The sequence below is a fragment of the Phaseolus vulgaris genome, chromosome 2, assembly GCF_000499845.2.
Source record: "Phaseolus vulgaris cultivar G19833 chromosome 2, P. vulgaris v2.0, whole genome shotgun sequence".
Classification (NCBI taxonomy): domain Eukaryota; kingdom Viridiplantae; phylum Streptophyta; class Magnoliopsida; order Fabales; family Fabaceae; genus Phaseolus; species Phaseolus vulgaris.
Window position 1 is genome coordinate 39,802,033 of NC_023758.2, and position 25,189 is coordinate 39,827,221.

Here is a 25,189-nt window from a genome sequence, read left to right on the forward strand (position 1 = left end):
TCTCAAATAAACTCGTTCATTTATAATTAAATTAAATAATAATAGCATTCACAATTATCAAATTATTATTATTCTTAACTCAATTAAAAACTAAAAACTAAATAAACAAAGATTTATAATATAAAGATGGTAAAATAACTATATTTAGAATATAAAAGTAAATTATCTATCTAAGTACTATTCGACGGCTCAATTCCATATCTATCACCATTTACATCTTTACTTCCCTATCTAGCACCCTTTTGTTTTTATTCCCCTATCTAGCACCCTTTTGTTTTTATTTCCCTATCTAGCACTCTTTTATTTTTTATTTCTCTATCTAGCACCATTTTAAAAATAAATAAATAAATAATAAATTATAATTTTAATTTTGAATGCATTAAAAAATAAATATTTTTAATGTTTAAAATAATTAGAAATATAATTAATGAATAAATAAATGAATTTTTACAAAATAAAAATAAAAAAGTAATAAATTAAAAATGTTTAGTTTAAAATTATTATTTTTTTAAATGAAGAAAATAAAAAATTAAACTATACAACAACATAAAAGTTGAATCTATAAACATAAATTAGTATTTATTTTTATTATTATTGATGATATAATCATGTTAATTTCAAGTAAAAAATACAGGACATAATTATTAAAAAACCAAAGTCAATTAGTATTAATTAATAGTGAAGACATAAATAATATTGAAGTGTCTACCCTAAATGCAAAATTTTAAAAAAAAACTAATGCAAATGCTACACTGAATGCATTAAAAAATAAATATTTTTAATGTTTAAAATAATTATAAATATAATTAATGAATAAATAAATGAGTTTTTACAAAATAAAAACAAAAAAGTAATAAATTAAAAATGTTTAGTTTAAAATTATTTTCTTTTAAAATGAAGAAAATAAAAAATTAAACTCTACAACAACATAAAAGTTGAATCTATAAACATACATTAGTATTTATTTTTATAATTATTGATGATGTAATCATGTTAATTTCAAGTAAAAAATACAGGACATATTTATAAAAAAAAACCAAAGTCAATTAGTATTAATTAATGGTGGACACATAAATAATATTGAAGTGTTTACATAAATGCAAAATTCTAAAAAAACTAATACAAATGTTACACTTAATGCTTAAAAATGAGAAGAAAAAAATGCAAAAATAAATAAGTCTAGAAAATAAAAACAACAACAATAAAATAAAAACAAAAACCATAAATAAATAAATAAAGATTGCAGAAAAAATAATAATAACTAAAAACATAAAAGGTATAAAATAAAGGAAAAACAAAATAAGATAAAGATAAAAGATATAAAAAAAATCAAATAAATCAAAACAAGATAAATATAAGAGATATAAGACGATACTAAATAAGTATATGTTGATCATAAAAAAGAAAATAAATGAGAGATGATCATTCATTTAATATGTTTTTAGTTGTTATTATTTTTTCTGCCATTCTTTATTTATTTCTATTTATGTTTTTATTCATTAATTATATTTCTAACTATTTTAAATACTAAAAATATTTTTTTAATGCATTCAAAATTAAAATTATAAAAAAAATTACTTGATTGTGCAATTCTCGTCATTAATTATGTTTCATTTTACACAAACTATTTAATGTACCACTGAAGAAAATATCAAATGAATGATCATCTTTTATTTATTTTCCTTTTTATGATCAACATATAATTATTTAATATCGCCTTATATCTCTTATCTTTATCTTGTTTGAATTTTTTTTATATCTTTTATCTTTATCTTATTTTGTTTTGTCTTTATTTTATATCTTTTATGTTTTTAGTTGTTTTTTTTTCTGTCATTCTTTATTTATATCTATTTTTTGTTTTTATTTTATTATTGCTGTTTTTATTTTCTATACTTATTTTTTTGTCTCATTTTTAAGCATTAAGTGTAACATTTGTATTATTTTTTTTTAGAATTTTGCATTTAGGTAAACACTTCAATATTTTTTATGTGTCCACTATTAATTAATACTAATTGACTTTGTTTTTTTTTATAAATATGTCCTGTATTTTTTACTTGAAATTAACATGATTACATCATCAATAATAATAAAAATAAATACTAATTTATGTTTAGAGATTCAACTTTTATGTTGTTGTAGAGTTTAATTTTTTATTTTCTTCATTTTTAAAAAAATAATTTTAAACTAAACATTTTTAATTTATTATTTATTATTTTTATTTTGTAAAAACTCATTTATTTATTCATTAATCATATTTCTAATTATTTTAAACATTAAAAATATTTATTTTTTAATGCATTCAAAATTAAAATTATTAAAATAATAATAATTTATTATTTATTTATTTATTTTTAAAATGGTGTTAGATAGGGAAATAAAAAATAAAAGAGTGTTAGATAGGGAAATAAAAACAAAAGGGTGCTAGATAGAAAAATAAAAATAAAAGGGTGCTAGATAGGGAAATAAATATGTAAATGGTGCTAGATAGGGAATTGAGCCACTATTCGACTGCATATTAAAATTCATATTTATATATATTGATAAACATTATAAAAAGAAGGGTAAAATGTAATATTTATATGTATATTTAAATAAACAAAAAAAAATCTATCATTAATAAAAAAAATACTTAAAATAAAATGAATTCAAGTGCATTCTAATTTTTTCCATATCTTCATCCTTGAAGGATGAGTTACTCAATAATACAATTTAAAATTTGACTTAATTAATAAAAGGTAAATTTTATTATTAAAGGCATTGAAATGCTACCAATTATGACCTGACAAAGGTATTATTCTAACTCAAAGATCAATGGTAAGACAACTTAGACTTCGTTTGATTTGCTAAATTTTAATGGATTGAACAATACAAAAAAATATTTATCTAGTGTTTTTTAAAAATAATTGTTAGTGTACAACACAAAACACGGAGGATAAAACTGAAATTATTTGTACCTCACATTTTTAGGGTACAAATTTTTGTCAAGTGCTTAATAATTGGAAATGTTAATATTATTTTTATCTGTTCCTTCTATCTTTCTCACTTTCAGTTTTAGCTTGATACACGTTGGCTTCATTTTTTTTAAATAATAAAATAAAATAAAATTATATATATATATATATCATGTAAGTTTAATTTTGTGAATAAATATAGAAAAAATATACTTATACATATTTTGTGTTTGATTTAGAAAGAAGTCATGAAACTAAATGATGGCTCTGTATTTCTCATTCGTAAGGTGGTCAATGTAGTTTTTTCTTCTATGACCTACTATTTAGTGATCTCCACGTTACATACGATATAAAATATAACTTATGTATTTCTCAGATAAAAAAGTGTATAATTTAAATTTGAGCATAATTTATTCTGAGATTTATTCAAAATTATACTACATCCATGTTTTTTTTATCTTACATAAACATGCGTATTTTTATTTTGTTATATTTAATATTCTATTCATAATGATGTATTTCGAATAACTTTTCTAAACCAAAGTTCCCCTCTTGTATACTTTAATTATAAGCTTTATGTAAAGTTTCGAATTGAAATATGTAACTATTTTCTTCCAAAAAAAAAAAAGAAATATCTAGCTGGACATTTATTTGCTGACTAAAAACTCAGTGCCACATTTCACGAGTTTTATGAACAAGAAATCCATCTAATGAAGTTTTTCCTGCCACCAAACTCCAGATCATTTAGCTTCACCCCGTACTTCACAAAACATTTACCATTCATGGCTATTTCCAGCTTAAGTGTGATATCAAGTGATGTGTTTGGCCAAGAAGTCAAGGATAAGTTTATTCACCTCTGCGGGAAACTGTTCTTGAACGAAATGAGTTCCCTCGGGGATAAAAGTAACCTCCAAATTGGGAACATGTTCTTTTGCTTTTTCACCCTTTGTTAAATCCTCAATCCCTGGAAACTTCAGACAATAATCCTTGCCACCCATTATCAGAAATGCTGGAACTCTAACCACAGGATCTGGTAAGTTAAACACCTCACCTAATGACCTGCAATGCAAATACACCATTAACACGAATCTCACCAGATAAAAAAATTGAGTCCAAGAGACTACGCTTTCATTGTTTTGTGCAAGCAAGAAAACCCATTTCACAAAAAAGGCAACAAAGAACAAAACCTAGCACCTATATGGAATCTGCAATGCAGTTTGGAATCCGGAATTCTCATACAAGGCACCGTATATTGCAAGATCTTCCTCCGTGAACCAAGCGGGAAGAGGAGTATCAGGTTCCACCAAATCCATGATCTCTTGGTTTTCATTAGCTATTGGTATTTCACTTCTTGAGAAGAGGATGTACACATTTTTCACAACAGTCTTTGCATCAAAGCGTCCAAAATCAGCTTCTGCCCTTCCAGGTTCCTGATATAGATAGAATAAAAATTATGGTGATACTACAGGTCATCATGCTAAGAGCTAAGCAATTTAAATTGTACAAAAAATTGTTGTTTTCCAATCAGAATTGGAAGCTTCCCATGATAATCAGTATAACGAAAACTAAAGGTCATTTCACAAGTTATTAAGGTGGAATTTCAACTAAAAAAACAGTACCAAGAGCATTTATGGAAGTGCACATGCATCAAAGTTTTTAATTTAAAATTACCTGCCATCTCAAAATGTAGAAGCCTTCAGGTAGGAATTTGTGAAACAAAGAGGGGCCAGACGGGACATATGGAACTCCCAACGAGACAACTCCCAAGACCCTCTCGGGGTGTAGAATGGAAAATAGATATGCAGGACGAGCTCCAAAATCTTTCCCAACAAGAAACACCTAAAGTGCATTAAGGGTGTGAATCAATTAGGCAACATTTCAGTATACAATCATTTCAGTTATCTTACATGGAGTCATCGCTTCATGCCTACATTAGCACCTCATCAACCCATTCGATCTTACTCAAGTAATAAAATAGAGTAGGGTTGAATTCACAGTTTTAGTTGAATTCACAGTTTGAGTTGAATTCACAGTTTCAGTTAAATTCTAACTTTAACAGTTTCATACCTGATTCTAAAAACAAGAAAAAGAAATCAATGTTGTAGCGGGTATAAAGTAAAAAATTGCCCAAATCCTGACTCAATAACGAATATTTTTCAATTGATCGTGTATCCGATGCAGAATAAGTCCTAGTAAGACTAGGTCACCCATTTATGAATTGTTTGAGGCAAGATAACAAACGATAATTAGTGGTACCAACACATTCTTTAATAAGCACTTTATTAGTTAAATTATAAAAATAAGTTTATAAAATAGGATATACGACTCACAAAATTTTGTAATTTCTGAAAAATCTCAACTAGCTAGAGGAAGTGTGTTACCGAATAATGCATTCCCAGCATTTGTCTTATGTGCACAGTGAGTAAACAGTCCAAATTAGAAACAAAATGTAAAATCTAAAATTGGACCGGTAGAAAATAAACATAACAATTACAGAGTGAAAACATTTTAGAGAGAGAGAGAGAACCTTTGGAAGGTGAAGAGCTTGAAGAATATGAAGGAGGTCGTCGAGAATATGGGACCAGGTGGTGTTGTCGGGATGGGGTGGACGATCGGAGAGACCATAGCCTCTGTAATCAAAGGCGATGGCTCTGAATCCAGCATCGGCAAGGGCTATCATCTGGTGCCGCCAGGAGTACCATATCTCAGGGAAACCGTGCAAGAATACGACGGCGTTTTCACCTGAAAACACCGATACAGAACAAATCAACAATGGAAGCAAAATGCATGAGCTTAAAACGACGGCGTTGGATTGATTCTTACCGCTTCCAATTTCTGCAACGTGGAGACTGAGATCATCACCGACCTTCAAAATCTTGTGCTTTATGCGATCCATCACTCTTCTGAAGAGTGAAAGTGAACACTGTTCGTCTTACTCCTTCAAGGACAAATCAGCGTCTCGGTCCTTTAAATAGTGAAAATGATGTTTTGAAAACATGCGACCTTTAAATGGCGAAAATATATGAAAGAAAAATGATAGGTTGATAACTTCGAGTTGTATATGTTTAGAAATAAATATATATAATAAATGGTAAATTTGTAATTAAATGATATAAAAAAATATTAAAATAATAGTATTGGAAGATGGTGGTATAAAAAGTTATGGATGTTCTTAGTCCATCTTGAAAACATGCGCCTAAAGGCTGTTTTCGTCATGCGCTTATTGCTTGTTTTGTTTCTATTCTAAATTTTAGTAAATATAAAATTTGATATATTTTTTTATTCTTACACGTACTTATCTTAAAATGCAATGATATATATATACAATTTTATAGAGATGAAAAATATTATTTTTTATTTTTTATAACTGTTGCATTTTTTTTTAATAAAGTTTTAGTTTCTTTTAAAATATATTTTGATAAAATATAGTTTTTAATTTTTTAATATATCATTTTATAATTTTGTACTAGAAAAACTTCAGGAATATAAGAATCTAATTATAATGAAACATGATCCACTACTGGAACACATGTCACTAATAAATCTGATTATTATCATATTTATTTATAACATTTTACTAATTTACTTATACTTTTGTTTTCTAAATGTTGTATAGTAAACTCTTTTTAGTTGTAAAATTAAAAAAAACATTTTACATATATACATATAATATTATCATGTTTATAATGAAATTAACCATGACACATCTAAGGAGCTTACGAAACGATAAGATGGTCTCTGCATCTAACTTATCACCCTTAGGTTTTCTTTTTCCAGTTATAGTTTTAATGTTGGTCAATCCATCCATTCGAATCTTCCACAGTCATCCACTGTAGATGGATTATTTTCGTCACCTCTCACTTCATTCTCTATACCATAATCTCAACTTTGATTATTAATTTATTTATTTTCTTTATCTATGTATTTATTTTATTAACCTACTATTCAAATTTAATTAATTTCAACTAAAATTAAATAATTAATATTATTTATTTAGAAACAAAATTATTAAAAAAAAAATTTGAAAAAATAATTAAATCATACTAATTTGACAGGACTTTTCAAGATAACAAAAATCATGTCAAGTCAATAACCCAGATCTCAAGATACACCGACTTGTCCAAATTTTAACTTTTTACACCATAGAATTCGGAACAAAAAGCGAAGTATCACCTAGATCTTCAAACTTGAGAGAAACACGAAATGGAGATAAAAAAAACAGAACTTAGACACCAAAAATCCAACTAATTCTTACCTAATCAAGTTGGAAAGGAAGGGTTAATCTCATTTATACACTATTTTTTATGTTCTTTCTATTGACTTCGATTTTTTCCAACACATCTAACTAAACCCTTTCTATAAATAATAAGGGTAATTATATTTTGACACCCTGCTCCAGTTTACACTTACAATAAAATATTAATATTTGTAATAAAAAAATTTAAAAAATAAAAAATATGTTTAATAAAATATTAGATAAAATGTAAAATGTTAAAATAATTTTTAGAATTAAAAAAATTAAAAAAAATTAAAATATTTACATTTAATAGGATGTAAAGAACAATGATTGTCAAAGAATCATTTTCCAAATAATAATGGGTGATTATATTTTCACACCCTCTTTACACCTAGTACGCAACTCTTTTAATTAATTTAGAATAAATTATGGTATCATAAAATAGAATATAAGTTTAAGCAACCTTCAACCACACAAATGCATCCACAATGCTGATTAAAAAAAAACAAATGCATCCACAATATGAAAGTGTCATGTGTTTTTACTTTATTCATCATAACTTCCTGGCATTATATACTAATTTCTCTCATATGCAGTTGCTACAGCAAGAAGAGGAATTTTTCTATGAACAGCAAGACCATTAGTTTCAGACATGTCCAAGTCCTCCCCAGATGCTCCACCAGGCAATGACCAATCAAATTGGTGGACAAGGTTTGCTAGTACCATCTCAACAATTGTTGTGGCAAATGCTATTCCAGGGCAACCCCTTCTTCCTGCACCAAATGGAATGAGCTCAAAATCATGCCCTTTGAAATCTATGGAACTGCTGAGGAACCTTTCTGGTTTGAACACAAGAGGCTGGTCCCAACATGAAGAGTCTCTTGCAATGGCCCATGCATTCACCAATACCTGAGTGCCTGCTCCAATGTCATACTCTTTCACTTTGATATCTTTCATGCATCTCCTAGGGACTATTAAGGGAATTGGGGGATGAAGCCGAAGACTCTCTTTGATCACAGCCTTCAAGTACATCATTTCACCCAAATCATCCTCAGTTACATGAGTCCTGTTACCAACCACACTTCTCACCTCCTCTTGTAATTTATGCATCACAATTGGGTGCTTTAACAGTTCTGACATTGTCCACTCCAGGCTTGTGTGAGTAGTGTCAGTACCCGCAACAAACATGTCCTTAACGAAAGAAAACAAAATTACAAGACAACTTTGAATGGTAAACCAAATCTATCATACATCATGTCATAAACGTTGAACAATTTGAATAAGCTATTTGCTCATGAAAATTTTGCAAGAATGGTTGAATATGTTTTTATTGTAAAAAGCAGAATCATCACGATAAGTAAGGAGAAGCAATACCACATTTAAAACCTCACAGGTCCAAAACAGACTTCAGAAAGGGAAAAGAAAAAACCAAGTGCACCTTAATCCAGACATAATACCACTCTCAATGAAAATATCAGTGGTTAGAACTTGAAAGAGAATCCAATGGAAAAAGACTTATATAATAGTGAGAGAAGCTAACTGTATGTATACAATAATCCATGCAAAGAAAACGATGGTGTTCTTACTCACCAGTATCAAAGCCTTTATTGCAGTTCTATCAATCAGGGAATTGGTGGTGTTAGCGTTGTTCTTTTCCATCGAAAGCAAAACATCCACAAAATCATTCTGGTCCTCACTATCAACATCAACACCCCCATCTCTTCCATTCCTAACATGCTCCTCGATCACTTCATCTATAAACTGGTCCAAATGCTTGGCCAGTCTAGTGGCTCTCTGAAACAAACCACTAACCTGGCTCACCCAATGAAGCCAAGGTACATAGTCCCCTATACACACAGCACCCAACAACTCCCCAAACTCCAACAACAGCTTCTGAAACCCCTTCCCTTCTCTTCCACGGTATCTCCTTCCCAGAGCTACTCTACACACAACATCATTCGTAACTGCAGCACACATGTCTGTCAAATTCACAAGCAACGAATCACGACAACACTGCCTAATGTTTTCCGTCATTCTGGCAGTTTCCTCCTCCCTCACACGGTGAAAGGACTGAACCCTTTTGGTACTCAGAAGGTGCAACACGCCCACACTCCTTATTTGCCTCCAGTATTCTCCGTACGTAGAACTTGCCAGGTCTTTGGAACCGTACAAGAGAACATCGTTGATCTTACGTTGTGGCCTGTCTGAGAAGACCAGGTCATTAGTTTTCATCACCTCACGAGCTGCATCAGCAGATGAGACCACAAGCACTGGTACCTTCCCGAAATGGAGCAGCATCAGAGGGCCATAGTTTTGAGCCAAAGTTTGGAGTGTGCGGTGTGGGAAAAGACCAAGTTGGAGGATATTGCCCAGGAGAGGTAACCTTGGAGGTGAAGGGGGTGAGTTTTTGGTGGTTGCTTCATTCGAATACACTTTGAAGATGATGAAAACAAGAGAAAGGAAGAGAAGGAAGACAGTGAAGAAAAACATTTGGAAATTGGAATGAATACAAGTTTTGTGTGGATAGGCACTTTATTAGTAATGAAAATATCATCTGGTTTTGAAGGAAATTCAATGACTACCTTAAATAATACTTTTCAACGTCTCCAAAATAACAAAAAAAATCGCTTTTTTTATTTTTAATCGAATTCATATTAAAAATTCGTACTATCAGATTTTAAAATATTTTATGTATAAAAATACATGTAATGCTTATCGTTAATTTTGTCTTTTCGTCTTTAATTCACCGATGAATTTCTTTGTTCTTTTATATGAGTTTCAATTTGTCACTCAAGTCATTCTAAGTGCGGTGAGATGAGAAGATGCAATTAATGGTGACATTATGTCATTAAAGAAAAAAAAAACAAAAGACGGACTATTTAAACAAAAAATAAAAAATATTTTGAATACTTATTGTACCCTCATAATAATTTCCATGAAACTTGAATAGGAACTAAAATAGTTCTTGCACGATCTTAATAAATATGTTTATCACTAACTCAATTTCACAGGATCAGTTGAAGATTATGCTCTTAGTATATTATAATATAACTTTACAATAAGTGTGCATGGTATCTTTAAGAAAGTGAAACCTAAAATAAGGGAGCCAACTTGGAACCATTTTTTGTGTCGGCAAAATGACGACATAAATGATATCCAACACGTTACTAGGTGTCATTAAAGGCACGTGGACGAGGGAACTCGTACTTTCCGGTGAGTGTTTTGGTATCCTTCTTCTGCCTTACCAGAAATGAAAAATAGCACCCATTTGTTTTAAGAGTTACTAAAAATAAATAAATTTAATTATTACAATTATTTATGTGATTAATAATAATACCATGGTTAATATTATGATAAAGTTATTAAAAAATATCCGTGGTTAAATATATGATGAAGTGACAATTGATTGTAATAACAAGAGTATATTAAGATATATTTTTTCATAAACGCTTTTACTTTTTACATATTAAATCATATTAGTTAATTTACTTGTTTGTATGCTTTTACTTTATTAAAAAAATCATAAAACTTTAAGAAGTTTATTCAAACGACTCTAAATAATTTTATCTTACAAAAATGGTCAATATCTTTATGAGTCACTAAGATATCTGATTATGATTAATTTAACCTCCCAGAGTTTATTATTATATTAAACTACATTATTAATAACTACATCAGTCATATTTAATTTTTTATTTAGCCGTGACTAAATTAATCATACTTATATGCATAACTAATCAACCTAGTTTATATAAATATAAAAAAGTTATAACAACTCACATTAGTCATCTAAGATCTAGAGCCCTTGGCAACCTAGTGCCGAGATTTTCCTACAGAGTATACAGCACTTTCTTCCAAAGCATGCCACTAAGCATTTTATCAGAGTCTTGTATCAGAAAGCATTCCTGATAAGATTGCAGAAAATCCTTATGCAGAAAACACTTCTGGTATAAACCTATTCCAATAATTTTCTTATTATAAATATTCAGAAATAAAATTTGAAATAAAAATAAACATTAAGTTCAGATTATATAATAAAGGATGGAAAAATATATTTGACTTTTTCTTTTTATTATCCTATCATATCTATACTGCATAGAAGCCCAATTTTGGCTTTTTGAAGCCTCAATTTGTGGTGGAGGAAAGATTCATCTCTATTAAATATCTCAGAAGAGCCGTGAGACTTTATAACTATCACACAATGTTGGGTATCGACAAAACTTGGTCTTGAACGAGACATGTCAGTGCACAAATCTCCACTAGCATTAAAAATTACACAATACTGACTCAGTAAGCTGCTGCTTGTATCAAGTTGAAGAAAAGATGAAGAAACATAGGAAGAGGGACGCTTGAAACAAAAGATATAAGGTTCCGATACAAGAAAATGAATGAATAAACAAGAATAATGAAAAAAATTACCACTATTGATTACACAAACTATGCTAGGTACGGATCTCACTATTGACTTTTTGTATACAAGCAACTCAGCATCATCACCAGCACGGTGATATAAAAATAGGGTATAAGCGATGTGAAGCGAGAATAAAGTTGGTCAGACTCGGTGTGGCTGTACAGTGTTTTTTCCCTTTGAGCTTTCATCGAATTCTACACGATTCAATGACCTCGCTAACAGCTTTATGAGTCTCCGGCGAAATCATGTTCAAAGATAGATGGAATTCCTGCAAATGAAGGCACAAAGCTGTCAGTGTTTAACACTTCAAATTTAAAAGGTAAGAAAGGCCCCAGGAATCCCAAAATGATTAAGGTGAACCCCAGTTACCACTCATTCCCAAACAAAGTTAGTGTCTAACAAATAATGTCAAGCAAGTTTCACATTTTCATCCCCATGTGTAAAACAACTATTCCAACAGCTACATACCACAAATCTGTCCAACACAGGTACAAGACTTGATAAGTTCTGGTCTGGAAGTTTGTCAGCAATTGCTGCACGGATGCTCTTACTGTATAACAAAAAGATAAGTAAATTATAGACCTTCAAAAATGCATCAGACATTTGAGAAGTTATAAGAAATCAACCTTTCAGTGGAAAGAAATGCTAGAAGCAGCGCAGAATAAGCTTCCACAATCATTTTCTCGGCTTCTTTTTCACTTTGTAGAACAGCTGCCTCATCGTTCTGCATGGTGAAACATAAGATTATTCAAGATACATTGATAGCAAAAAATATTCATATATATCTCCACCCCTATACATTACAAAACTAAGACACGCTAACTCTTTCAAGTGCTTCTAATATAAATCAGAAGAACATTTCAGTATCTGGGAAGTTTGAAGCCAATTCCTGGTTGTTTTCCATAAGCATCAGATTGTATTATCCACAACAGAGCAATAAAGTGAAGCATGATTCCAACACCCATTTTTCTTTACCCGTTGCTTATTCATTTGAATTAACTTTTTTTTTTAACTATTTCAGCTTAATTAAACAAAAACAACTTTTTATCACCTGATAACGCTGAACCATCACACATGATACAGTAAACAAGTTGAGAAGATTAGCAATAGCTTCTCACAAGCACTCACCAATACATACAGAACGAAAATGTGAACAAACACAATAACTATCACAAGAATTCTTCAGAAAAAATTGAACATTCTACCCACCAGTTGCAACTGCTTATCTTCTCCATCTCCTTCACCTTCACCCAGGTTAGCCAAGAAAATGGAGCATAATAACTGAATAACATCCCCCCAAACCTCCTGACACAAGCCTACTGATGATGGTAGCAGAACGCTGGCTGCTGCAAGCCTTGATCTGCATAAAACAACAAGCATATTGTAAATTGTATATCATTCAAAGTTAAAGTTAGTGGGAAGACATTATGTTCTTTCGTTCATTCATAAACAAACATAAACCAAATCAAATGGATTAAATTGTTAATTTTTTATCATACTATTCAATAGTTGTGCACTGTGATGAAACACTTGTAGAAGAAACAAAGAAGGTACAAATCCTTTTTCTACATTATAATTATGAAAAATAGAATAAAAGTGTTAAAACACACCACCAAATACAGAGTAATCGAACAAAAGTCCTATGATCCTGACATCGTGCAATATTACAACTAATGGTACAAAAAATGACTCTAATTCTTACTCTCTTAATCATGGTATGACCAAAATTTGCTCCTCTCATTCTCTTAAGAATAGCATTTTCACTAGACACATTTCCATATATATATATGGACATCGAACTTAATTAGTCCAACCAATGAATTAGAAATACACATTAAGTAGATTAAGCTTACAAAAATCCACATAATTTAAAAAATTAGTTAACACTCCATTCTTATGGACAGCGTACTTTTATTACATATGCTTAATTTATTTAAATTTTGGTATTTATGATCAGTAATATATTGGGTTAGTTTGGTAAAATTTAAAATAAGTATTTTTGAAATAAGCAATTTATAAAAAAAAATCACTTATTCAATAAATATGATATGCTTCTTTAAAAAACCAGGAGGACGCTTATTTTCTAAATAATCAGATTAAACAAACACATAAAAAAGCCCAAATCTGCTTATTTTATTAAGAAAAACACTTTTTAAACAATAAATAAGCATAATCAAACTCACCCATTATCACACTATAATTTAAATAAGCAATTTATAAAAAAAGTCACTTATTTAATAAGTAGATATGATATGCTTCTTAAAAAAAGCAGAAAGATACTTATTTTTTAAATCTGCTTATTTTATTAAAAAAACACTTTTTTAAAAATAAATAAGGATAAACAAATTCAACCATTATCACACGATTCAACAATTCCATTTATTTAATTCAAATCCTATAAAAGGTTATTATGTGGAACAAGTGCCCAAGACTTACTTTTGAAATGAGTGGATGCTTTCAATTGTTCGAAATAAAAATTACACTACGAGAAAAACACTCAAGGATGAAAACAAGTAAATCTGTTGTTCATAGTTCATTACCAACAGCTTCGGGTTTTCAAATTACCTGTTATGACCATCCTTCTCAACCAGGTTTACAAGCAGGCCGAGAATAGCAACAAGGAAATCTAACTCATGATCGGTCAGATGCCTATCAGATTGATGATCTTTCGTGGTTCCAGCAGCATTTTCTTTTATCTGAGCAAAGGACAAAGGCGAGCTGAAAGAAGGGAAATGGCAGGCAATTAACATAGACATAGTCTCCAGTCCTCCATAGGAAGCAATTTGGTGGCAGCCAACAGGGTTGTCATTGGTCAAATTCATGAGCACCTAGAATAAGACAACATTAGCAAGTGAAAAAATTGTAACTAACTTCCGTGTGAGAAAAAACACAATACCATCTCCTATGGGAAAGAGAATAAAAAAAGAGGGCAGAGGGACAAGCCATATAGTTCTATAGATAGGTCCTATCATTATATATAAACAAAACAATAATTATATCCAGCAGATATTTCTCCAAAAGATCAGTGTATGACAGAAAACTCAGGATTGTAACTATACATTAAACAAAAATAACTTTCAAATGGTTTACTGGGAAGCTTGTCCTCTACTTTCACTCAATTACTGATACATTAATTTATGAGAAAGTGTATCTAAATGATACATAGGACAAAACAAAATTAGAAAAAAAGTACCTTTACAGCAGCAAGAAGGCAGTCAGTTAGAAGGCTGGAATCTTTTTCATCACCATCATCAGAGCTGGAACAGTTGATGTCTCCATTACTTAATTCTTGTTGGCTGACAGAAGTGTTAGATTGACATTCAATTTCGAACTCTCTGCTTGCTACCACATGCTTTTTAGAATGTGGTTTTTTTTGTTTTCCTGATAACAGATCCCACTTAGAGGGTGCAATATCATCCTCATCAAATGCAAAGGGATCTTGGCTATCATCCAATATTACAACTGGGGTAGATTCCATAAAGCGAACATTCTTCCTGAGATCATTTTGAATCATGGAAGTTTTACAGTATGAACTTTTTGATGCACCACTACAAGACCCAGACGTGGAAGAACTGACCCTCATCTTTAGTGAATAAGTATCAGTAGTTGAAGTGCTAGGAGTTTCAGAAATGGATAGGGAACTTTCCAACTGGTTACACGTCAATATTCGGCTGATCTGAGAAGCATTAGAACTCTTAACATAAGAGCCTCTCTCTGCTCCAGGATACTCTCTAGTGGAACTGGTTGATAAAGTCTCATTCTCTGCAAAATTCAAATGAAGGAGCATTCAGAAAATCACAAGACTAACTTATTTCCACATTAGTAAGTCACGGCCAATGTATCTTCCAGAAGTTAGAATGTGAACCGAATTATCTTTATGACAAAGGTACAGAACAATGAAAGACAAGGCACAACCATGAAAGGTCATTCTACAGATTGCTACATCCTAAACAAAACTACATTTTCTCATAAAGTTTGCCCTATGAAAACATTCAAATCAAACTATGAGAAAGGTGTGCGGGAGTATAAACAGAGCAAATTCTGCGTGAAAATCCACACATAATCATCGGAATAGATCAAGGGCTCAACTTAAATATTTTGCCAGATGAGTCCAAAATTTTAAATTCAACCAGTAGAGTGGACTATAAGCATAGTCATGAGTCCAAAATTTCAAATTCAACTAGTAGAATGGAATATAAGCATAGTAAGAAAGCTAAAAATTAGCAACCCCAACTCTAATGTTCAATTCTCTTTTTGAATTAAAGCAATAATTTCCTACCATATGATGACAAAAAAAATTAATCAACTGTCAGTGAGATGAGACCTTAAATGGTAAATCATTATAGTAACTCTGCAAAACTCAATAATAAAGCAAATGACATTTCTTACTGATAGAAACTAAAGTACAAAACAATGGAGAATAGCTTCTAAGATTCAAGAAAACAAACTGTTAAAAAATAAAAGATAAATCTAGAGTACCGCAAATGCACAGAACCTCCAGATATAACCCATTCCCCTTTCTCCTCTCAATACATGTCTACTACACAAGGACCTATTCTTCCCTTTTATATTTTTTATATTATTCCCTTTTAAATTCTCATTCTCCCCAACAGATTTCTCACCTCCCATTATTCCTTGCCATCTCAGCTTTCAGTTATGCTCCATATTTAACATAAATAATCCATTTATTTACTGTCATGTCCTCCTCATCCGTGTCTGTTTATGCTAACCTTTTATTTCCTGCCCCTTTCCAAATGTCTTATGCCTCAATAATGGAGGCCTATCAATCTCCGCAACTTAATAAAAAAACAGAGCAAGAGATAATAGTTATCTCCTAAAAGGGGGAAACAGTTCGAGAAATAGATCCTATCTCATATAAAAGGATAAGAATATAAAGGTTGTAAAATAGTTTGGCAAATTTCTGCATAAAACTCCAACCAAAGAATAATAATCTGGTACCTTTATAGTCTCTGAGCTGACCCAATTCAGAATCATGACTGGCCATAGAGAATGGTTCACAGGACTTGTTATCATTATTGGATGGAGCAGAGACACACCGACGTAAACATAGATCTACATGTAAGAATATTGTTGGCAGGGATGAGAGAGAGAAGAAAAACTAAGAACCACCAGAAATGTAAACTAATCAAAACAAACCAACATCATTGCTGAAAATAAAATAACTAATAAGGAACAGCTAGAAAAAGCAAGTTACCCCTTTGAGTGATCATTACCTGAGAGGACCTTTATGATAGCTATAATCACCTCCGTAAAAGAAATTGGGGGACCCTGAGAACTCAATTTTCTTTTCATTCCAAGCAAATGAGTCTACAGTGAAAGAGTAAATGTTAAGATTAAATTATTGGTAAATTAACATGTTCACCAAGCTAGGAATGCAACAAACCATGCATCATACATTACACAATACAGATATCTATAAAAAATAAGCAAACATGTTTTGAAGTAAACATGCAAATAACACATGTAAACCTGATTGCCATTGCTTAGGAAAGTAGCATTTTCCATTATCTTCAAGCACTTGAGAAGTAAGGTTAGGCTCTTCATTCGTTTGTCATTTCTTGAACCTTTGGTAGAAAGAGAACTATCCTTCATCCAGTTCTGAAAGACAAATTCAGAGTTTTCATGTAATTGCTACAATAGTTTCTAATTTGGGGAAGCAAATATAGGTGCATTTGATTACAATTCAGTTACAAGTAATGTTTAAAGAATTGATTTTTGAAAGAATTAAGGTTAAAAAAATTGTGTTAAGAATGATATTTTCAAAGTGAATTTAGATTAATTGATCATTTTATATGAAAATGTAAAATGGATCTTAATTGTAAATGTATATAATAAACATACTATAGGTCCCATAGCAAGAACCTATTTAACAGAAAAGTCAAAAAATTCTTTTTGTCAAAACCAATTTTATTCTGAGCAGAATAATAATTGGAATTCTAAAAAGTTACCAAATACTCATGTTTCTTTGCAATCTCTTTTATCAACAAAAAATGTGATTTATAGAGTTTTCCAAACAGGCTAATAAATGAATTGGTTATGCACAGAAAAAAAACACAATATCTCATGTAAGATCAAGTGTCTCTGTCAGTTTCTTTTTGTCAAAGTCATGTGTCAACTACAAATATGGTAAAGCATATATATGAACTAACATACAAGCTCACACCTCCAAATCTGAATGACAATCCATGGTGACTTCAAAGACTGCATCAAGTCCTCCATGCTCCCTTAATTTTTCCTTGAAATTTCCACCAGTCTTCCGTACAGATCCTGAGGTTTCTGAATATAAAAAGAATATAAAAATACTCAGAAGATGTTTCAGTATAAAAGTTCCACAAAAGAATATATACACACACACATTCAACGGGACCATAGGAGCATTACAAAGACGATTGAAGTTAGTTCTTGATCAACTAGAAGCAGCATAAACTACTTACATGAATTAAAACTTGTTGTAGAGAAAGAATACCGCAGAAATCATAATTTACAAGTGAAAACAGCAAAAGCTTAAAAAAATTGGGAAGGAAGTCCACATAAACAAATACCACTAAAATGCAAGAGATAATATATTACTATCCTAAAATGTGTATATAAAAAACCAGATTCCATCAAGTTACGCACCACTGTGCTGAAAACTCACTAATTTTATCTGTATTTCAGAATCAGGATTTTACTACAGAAATTGGGAAGAAGTAAAATTAACAAGACAGGTACATAAACTCGACATCAATGCATTCTAAACACTAAATACTACATGAACAAATTTGAATATCTATTATTATTTTTGTGCACAGAGAAATGGCATTGAAATTTAAAAGAACATGATATAACGATAGAAGAAAAAAAACATCTTCAGCCAATAACACAAACTGTGGACACAAGTGTTCTTTACAATACCATCAAGAGAAATGGCAGACAAACAAGCCTTCTCCATTGTCAGCAATGCTAACCACTTTGGGCATAACTCCGGTCTCTCCACCCTGCTGTCATTCTGACATGCTTTTAGGTCTTTGCAATTTACAAGAATTTCTTGTACTCTGGAAAAAACCTCTGCAGAACCAGAATCCAATCTTCCCGTTGTATTTTTTAGCATGTCACCATTCTGACGCAGTGATAAAAGTTTATAGCCAAATTTTGGTATTTTGTCTTTAATGGCTGTGGTGACAATTGGTCTTAAAAACTTGATTAGAAATTGAATACAACCAGGTGACTCAAGGAGGTGATCATCTTGGCCCTGAAACAAAAACGTATCTGGTAAAATACACAACAGTAATGCTCGTATTGCCCATAGCTTCTTTCATTATTCAAAATCCAAAATCTGCATTTCCATAGACCAAAGAAGACTTACATCACTGGTCAAAATGTAGAAAAGGGTTGCAGCTGCAAGATTGCTGGGAGAATCATCAAGACTGAGACCCAAAATGGCATTGGTTATTGTCTTTGCCAACCTATAAAGCATAAAAATCAGGGTTCATCAGCTAAACATCCATATAGGAGGTATATTTCTAATATAAAAGTGAGTTCAATCCATGCACTCAGTTTAAATTTCTGTCTAAATGAAGATTTATGGACATGGAAAAGAGCACTTGAGTTAGTCATCGAAAGCTAAATCCAAAACACCCCATTAGTCTCCAAAGATTTTGGTCACTAAAGTAGTCCTCCAAAGGTTTTGGAACCAAATTACTCATTTAAAAATTAAATCTATCGCCAAATAGTTTTCAAAGATCTAAAATGTCAGCACGTGTTCATCCCTGTGGAAGACAAAAGTTGTGACACATGGAAACTATAAGGGATTAAATCTTCAAAGGAGTAGAGCAATGACAAATAAAACATCTTCGAGAAACTAATGTTTTGACAAAAAAAAAAGATCTTCGAGAAGCTAAAGTTTTGACCAAAAAAAAACATTTTGAGGAACAAATTTGGCAACTAAAATTTTAGGAGGACCTAATGGAGAGTTTTCTCAAGAAAATACTACCCTGTCTCACTCACTGACAATTACATAGCACTTGGGGCTATGATAAGAACAATATTATGGATCTTTATAATCTCGTAAATCTTGATACGGAAAATTCTACATTACTATGATTACTGTATCAAATAGCAAGAAAGGGCACCCATAATGGGTGGCTAGAGTGGGAAGCAAACTTAGGGTTCAGCACCTCCGGGTTGGGTTCGACCACATTAGAAAGCACTGGCAAAGGAGGCTACGGGCGATGATTAATATCACACCTAAAAGGGGCACGGGATTACCTCGTAAAAATTAAGGAATAAAAAAACCCGACAACATAGTCCATTAAGTGAAATAAACAAGCGCAATCCTTGAAAACGGTAAAATATCTAATTCAACTCGTATTTCCACTTAAAAAGTAGCCAAAGAGATCCCAAGATGAAATCTACCTTAACAGCAATGTTAATACCAAAATCAAAAACTGAAAAAACATCAACCCTTTCAATTCGTCATCTCAGGCAGAAGTAAATAAGTAATAATTACTCAAATCCACGAAGAATTTACAGCTCCCGATTCATCCCCAACAATTCGAAAGCGCCAACAAATTCAAAAACCCCACACATCCAACGAACCTAAAACCACCCCATCACTCCCCTCGTGCCAAATTTAAAATTTTGAAACAAACCCAACAAAATTTTCAAAAACAAAAAAAAGAAAAGTAAATAAATAAAATAAACACACGCACACGAAGAACAAGTTCAAGGCAAAAGACCCATTTCAGATTCGCGAGAAAGAAGAAAGTTGGAAAGAAATTGACACACCCTTGAGTCCTGAGAAGCCTCCTCTGGTGCGTAGTGGAGCAAATTGTCAAGAGCGATACCAAACTCGACCTTCTGATCCGCGGAGGCTGGCCCTTGCGGAGGCCATCGAGGGCGAAATTGACCTCGTCGACGTGCTCCATCATCTCACCGAACTCCTGCGCTTCCATGAGGGTGGACGTCGCCGGAATCCCCGCCGCCTCGCGCTTTCCTGCCGCGCGCCGCGCCCGCTTGGACTTCCTCTCGGCGCACAAATCGTCGTTCTCCGAATCGAAGAGGGGCCAATGCTGCGAGGAGGAGTCCTGCGAGGAGAAGGCAAAGGCGCAGAGAGGGTCGCCGGTCTCCTGCGAGAAGGGCTCCGAAACGTCGTCGTTGAGCGATGAGGATCCCGAGCACGTTCCGGATATGGGTCTGTTGCGGCGGCCGTAGGTGCGCACGATCATCTTTGGCGGAGATCGGGGGCGGGTGGTTGGTGTTGGTGGCGGCTAAACGGAGGAAGAGGGGTGGGGCATTTGGGAACAAGAAAAAGGGCTTTTTCGGAATTTGAAGAATTAGGTGAGAAGTTGAGCTGGGTGAGTTCAAGAACTGGAACAAGAAGAAGGAGAATTGGATTGAATTGAATCGAATCGATGAACAAGTGCTGCGTTGTGTTGAGATGTGGTGAATTTGAATTTTTCTTGTTATCAAATTCTGTGCGATTTTGAATCGATGGATCAGTGTGGTTTACTTTATCCAGTGAGAGAACAAACAAAACCCTTTCCTCAACATCTACGGAGGGTAATTTCGGTATTTTCAAATTTTCAGACATGGTTTTCTTACGTGGAGGTGTAGTAATGAAAAAAAAATTATTTCTTATTCATTTTCAAATCTCCTTCTTAATTAATTTAATTTAAGAATTAATCTAATCAAAAATTCTCAAATATCTTAAATTATGTTTTTTTATCTTTATTTCATTTTTTTTATTTTCAAGTATTTATTATTTTTAGTTTATTAAGCTCTTTTGTTCTTATTGATAATGAGTTATTTTTCTTTCTATATGTTGAATATCATAATTTTTTAAGTTATTTTAGTGTTTATATAAAATTTTCCAATGCTAAAATTAGTAAAAGTATAAATAATTTTATAAGTGGGTGAATAAAAAATATATAGATCTATTTTCTGAGATAATTTATTTTTACTTTTAAATATGTCTTGTATTTCTTTCATTTAACTCAATTTTTTCTTTCTAAAACTTAAATTTGTTGTGCCCTTGTTATTAACATTAGTAGATGGTTTAATGTTTTTAGATTCATCATTTGTAGTGATTCTTGAAAGCCATAATTTAGTTTTGCTACTTAAATTCTAAATACAATTATTGTATTTATGATATATTAACAACTAATATGTTCGTATTTTATATTTACTCTAGGTGTTGGAATAATACATTTTTCCATCATATGTATTTTTTGTTTACATTAAAGTAAATGTCAAATCTTAGATGAGGACACAATTTTTTTATATTTCTATTGGTGTTGGTGTATTTGAAAATCTCGTTTTTATGATAATTTATTGGTTCACATGCACATAATATATTAAAAAATAAGAGAAAAATGTAAAATCATATAAAAGTGTAAGATACATAATTACTAAGAATTGAAAATACTTTTTTAAACATGTAAAATCCTAGTTATCAAACCTTGCAAAGGTTTACATATGGTCATTTGTTTGTAATTATGATAGGAGAAGAAATTTGGTTATCTACACTTTGACAAAGGTTTTCATCTTAATTATTGAACTAGGTAAATTATAGTCACTTAATGCTACTACTCTAGATATTTTTATGTTGATTAAGTAAGTCTTTTTAAATTCATTATATAATTCACATAAATCCATATGATATGAAAAATTTAAACATTTAGATAAAAAAATATATTATATTAATTGTAAATAAATTATTGTACAGTGTGTAAAACTTGTGTAAAAATTGAAATTTTGAATGTTATTTTTCATTATAATTATTATCATAATCGACATAAAATGTGTAAAACCTGTGTGAAATTAATTTTTTAGACGTTGTTTTTTTAACTATTGTTGCTAAAATACTCATAAAAGTGGGATTTTTTTAAAATATTGATTGTTTTAGTGAATTTTCATCTTACATATCAATATCATTCACATGGAATTGAATGTATAATTCCAAATAGAGTTGTTCATTTATAATTTAAGAGTATTATTCAATATCTATACAATTGTTATTATTTTTAACTAAAAATTGAAAATTGTATAAATAAATATTTACAATATAAAGATGATAAACATGCATATAACGTAGTAAAAAAAATGTAACATTTGCATGTGCATTTAAATAAACCAAAGCAATCCATTACTTATTAAAAATACCTGCAAAAATGAATGCATCCTAATGATCCTACAAGAGGGATTAGTGGTTGAATGACTACAAATTAAAAATTGTCTTAATCAATACAAAGTGAAAATCATAGTTAAATAATTAAGATGTTTATGTTAATTTTGTATTATATATTTTCATGAGAATAATATTCATGGATATGATTGCATTTATGTGTTTCATCACATGATTTTCATACTCATGGTTCTTCCATGAACATTAACACTACAAATTAAATATAAATAATTAAAATGTATTTTTTCTATAACTAAATAATAGCAACACAAATAACTTAAATCACTAAAAAAATCATGAAATAAAAATCAATTTTTAGAGACAAAAAATAATTAATTGCTATAGTGACTAAATTAGAGACCATTTTAGAGACTACAAAATTTTGATTTTTAAATTAAATTTTATTATTGTTAAATTGTTTCTAAATTTGTATCTAATTATAAATTATTTAGATTCTAAATTTGGTAACAAAAATTTGGTTGCTAATTAGACATCAATTTATAAATCATTTAACAGTAATAGAAACTAAAATGTTAGTTTTCTTCTATAATGAACAAGAAAATCACAAAGAACCGATTAAGAATAAAAAAATTTACACTTCCTTTATGTAAGTAAGGTGTTAAATGCATTTATTAAGTACGTTTGCACCCTCCTCACTTTATTCCATGTTCTCCAATGCTTTGTTTGGATGAGGGAGTGAAAATGAGAAAGGGTATTTGAGATTATTTGAAGGAAAAGTATAAAGAAAGTTAGGGTATTTGGATTAAGGTAAATAGAGTGAAAAGTGTAAGGGAAGTTTATAAAAATTTGTAAGTGATATGATAGGTGTGATTGAAATTATATTTTTTTTAACTAATAAAAATGTAAGTTTACAAATTTACCCTTATTTCTAAAAATTATTAAAAAAATAATTTGATTTATTTATTTATAAATTATAATTATTTTAATTAAAATATTATTTAAATATTTATAATTATAAATATTTGATAAAAAATTATTTTTACATTAAATAACATTATTATTTTTATCTTTACTTTTTTTAATTAATATAATTATTGTATAAATTTATTTCTATATTATTAAAAAATATATTTATTGTTATTATTATTTATATTTATAATTTATTATATATGATATGATTAATTATGTTATTTTATAATAATTATTTTTTATAATTTTGATTATATTTTTATATTTAAATTATAATTTTATTTTAAATAAAAATAATAATAATTTAAGTGTAAAATGAAAAGGGTAAGAAATTAAATTGTAATTAATTATCTAAGTAAATATATATTTATTTAGTAAATTACAACTTTCTCCACAATCAAGCGAAGAAAGTTTTGATTGAATTATTTTTTTTTCAATTTCCGTGTGTTTTTTTTTTTTAACTGTATCTACATTGGTATTCAGGTTTTCTCCACAAATAGAAAATGCTTCCTTTTCATCGCCTTGAAGCAATGATCCATAAAATGTAAGCATCTTTTTATTGGTGTATAGGTGATATACCTTGAATATTGAAAATATAATGTTAGAATATATCGATTACAAAAAAAAATTTAAGATTATTTAAAATATACTTACTACATATTGGATATAAATAACGTTAATCATAACATTTTTATGACATATATAAAAGGGTGTGTTATTAGTCATGCCTACAACTTTAGGAAACATATATAATTGTACAAATTGTTTTTTAATTATCACTACCATTGCATCAAAGATAAGATATTTGTGATTTTGGAGAAAGGAAAACTTTTAACTTTTTAAAACCATCTTAAATTTAAATAAAATTAGTATACAAATACAACTCGTTTTAAGATGGTACAAAAGGATAGACACATAATTAAATCAAATAAGAAAAAATTACCCTTGTTGCAATTGTCTTTGTTAGTCTAACTGACCAAATATTGTATAGACCTCCTCAATAGACACAGGGACTAAAGTAGTAGCGTCTCAAATGTTTAGAATCACCACTCACATATATCATCCTTAATTATTCGACAGTGGCTAATTGACCTCAATGTATAAATTTTACCTAAGGCCACAAAAATATATGAAAATAAATCCAATAGGTACCAACAAATATAAATATAAATGTAAGGAAAATGACCTAAAGTCACCAAGTGATCATTAATGTACAACTCATAGTGAATAGGGACATCAACACTAACCTCCCTTGATCAATAAAAAGTAGCACAACTTATTGTAGTATTGACATAAATAGGGAAAGCTTATGGAGGGCCAATAGGAGGCTACTCTCATGGATTTCAATATGGAATACCAAAGAATTACTGAATGTCCACCCCTCGTACAGTAGCACAAACATGTCCTAGGATGCTCATGATGACCAATGACAACCACCAACATGTCTTCATGCCCCTGTGAAATTAATGATCCCT

General features: G+C 30.4%; 3 protein-coding genes across 3 annotated transcripts; all 3 read right to left on the minus strand.

Moving 5' to 3' along the window:
- Positions 1-3,480: 3,480 nt before the first annotated feature.
- Positions 3,481-6,003, minus strand: LOC137812015 (uncharacterized). Its single transcript, XM_068613884.1, has 5 exons — positions 5,775-6,003; positions 5,479-5,693; positions 4,623-4,790; positions 4,146-4,381; positions 3,481-4,010 (listed from the first exon to the last, which is right to left on the minus strand). The coding sequence occupies exons 1-5, from the start codon at positions 5,845-5,847 to the stop codon at positions 3,761-3,763; spliced, it is 942 nt and encodes a 313-aa protein (XP_068469985.1). The 5' UTR covers positions 5,848-6,003; the 3' UTR covers positions 3,481-3,760.
- Positions 6,004-7,711: 1,708 nt separating this feature from the next.
- Positions 7,712-9,759, minus strand: LOC137812016 (cytochrome P450 736A117-like). Its single transcript, XM_068613885.1, has 2 exons — positions 8,779-9,759; positions 7,712-8,379 (listed from the first exon to the last, which is right to left on the minus strand). Exons 1-2 carry the CDS (start codon positions 9,676-9,678, stop codon positions 7,765-7,767), a joined length of 1,515 nt encoding a protein of 504 aa, XP_068469986.1. The 5' UTR covers positions 9,679-9,759; the 3' UTR covers positions 7,712-7,764.
- Positions 9,760-11,429: 1,670 nt separating this feature from the next.
- Positions 11,430-21,185, minus strand: LOC137812017 (wings apart-like protein 1). The gene is made up of 13 exons (XM_068613886.1): positions 20,387-21,185; positions 18,966-19,065; positions 18,515-18,851; positions 17,784-17,896; positions 17,090-17,218; positions 16,834-16,927; positions 16,559-16,672; positions 14,793-15,361; positions 14,165-14,427; positions 12,809-12,959; positions 12,226-12,323; positions 12,068-12,149; positions 11,430-11,867 (listed from the first exon to the last, which is right to left on the minus strand). The coding sequence occupies exons 1-13, from the start codon at positions 20,824-20,826 to the stop codon at positions 11,784-11,786; spliced, it is 2,574 nt and encodes an 857-aa protein (XP_068469987.1). The 5' UTR covers positions 20,827-21,185; the 3' UTR covers positions 11,430-11,783.
- Positions 21,186-25,189: the final 4,004 nt, after the last annotated feature.

What these genes read in the sequence shown, in the direction of transcription:
- LOC137812015 (XM_068613884.1), bottom strand. Translation starts at nt 5,847, where the DNA reads ATGGATCGCATAAAGCACAAGATTTTGAAGGTCGGTGATGATCTCAGT. An exon ending in CGTTGCAGAAATTGGAAGCG is followed by an intron (nt 5,694 to 5,774) that starts GTAAGAATCAAT and finishes CGGTGTTTTCAG; the next exon opens with GTGAAAACGCCGTCGTATTC. An exon ending in AAGCTCTTCACCTTCCAAAG is followed by an intron (nt 4,791 to 5,478) that starts GTTCTCTCTCTC and finishes AATGCACTTTAG; the next exon opens with GTGTTTCTTGTTGGGAAAGA.
- LOC137812016 (XM_068613885.1), bottom strand. Translation starts at nt 9,678, where the DNA reads ATGTTTTTCTTCACTGTCTTCCTTCTCTTCCTTTCTCTTGTTTTCATC. An exon ending in CAATAAAGGCTTTGATACTG is followed by an intron (nt 8,380 to 8,778) that starts GTGAGTAAGAAC and finishes TCTTTCGTTAAG; the next exon opens with GACATGTTTGTTGCGGGTAC.
- LOC137812017 (XM_068613886.1), bottom strand. Translation starts at nt 20,826, where the DNA reads ATGATCGTGCGCACCTACGGCCGCCGCAACAGACCCATATCCGGAACG. An exon ending in TCCTAAGCAATGGCAATCAG is followed by an intron (nt 16,928 to 17,089) that starts GTTTACATGTGT and finishes CTTTCACTGTAG; the next exon opens with ACTCATTTGCTTGGAATGAA. An exon ending in TCAGCTCAGAGACTATAAAG is followed by an intron (nt 15,362 to 16,558) that starts GTACCAGATTAT and finishes TGAATTTTGCAG; the next exon opens with AGAATGAGACTTTATCAACC.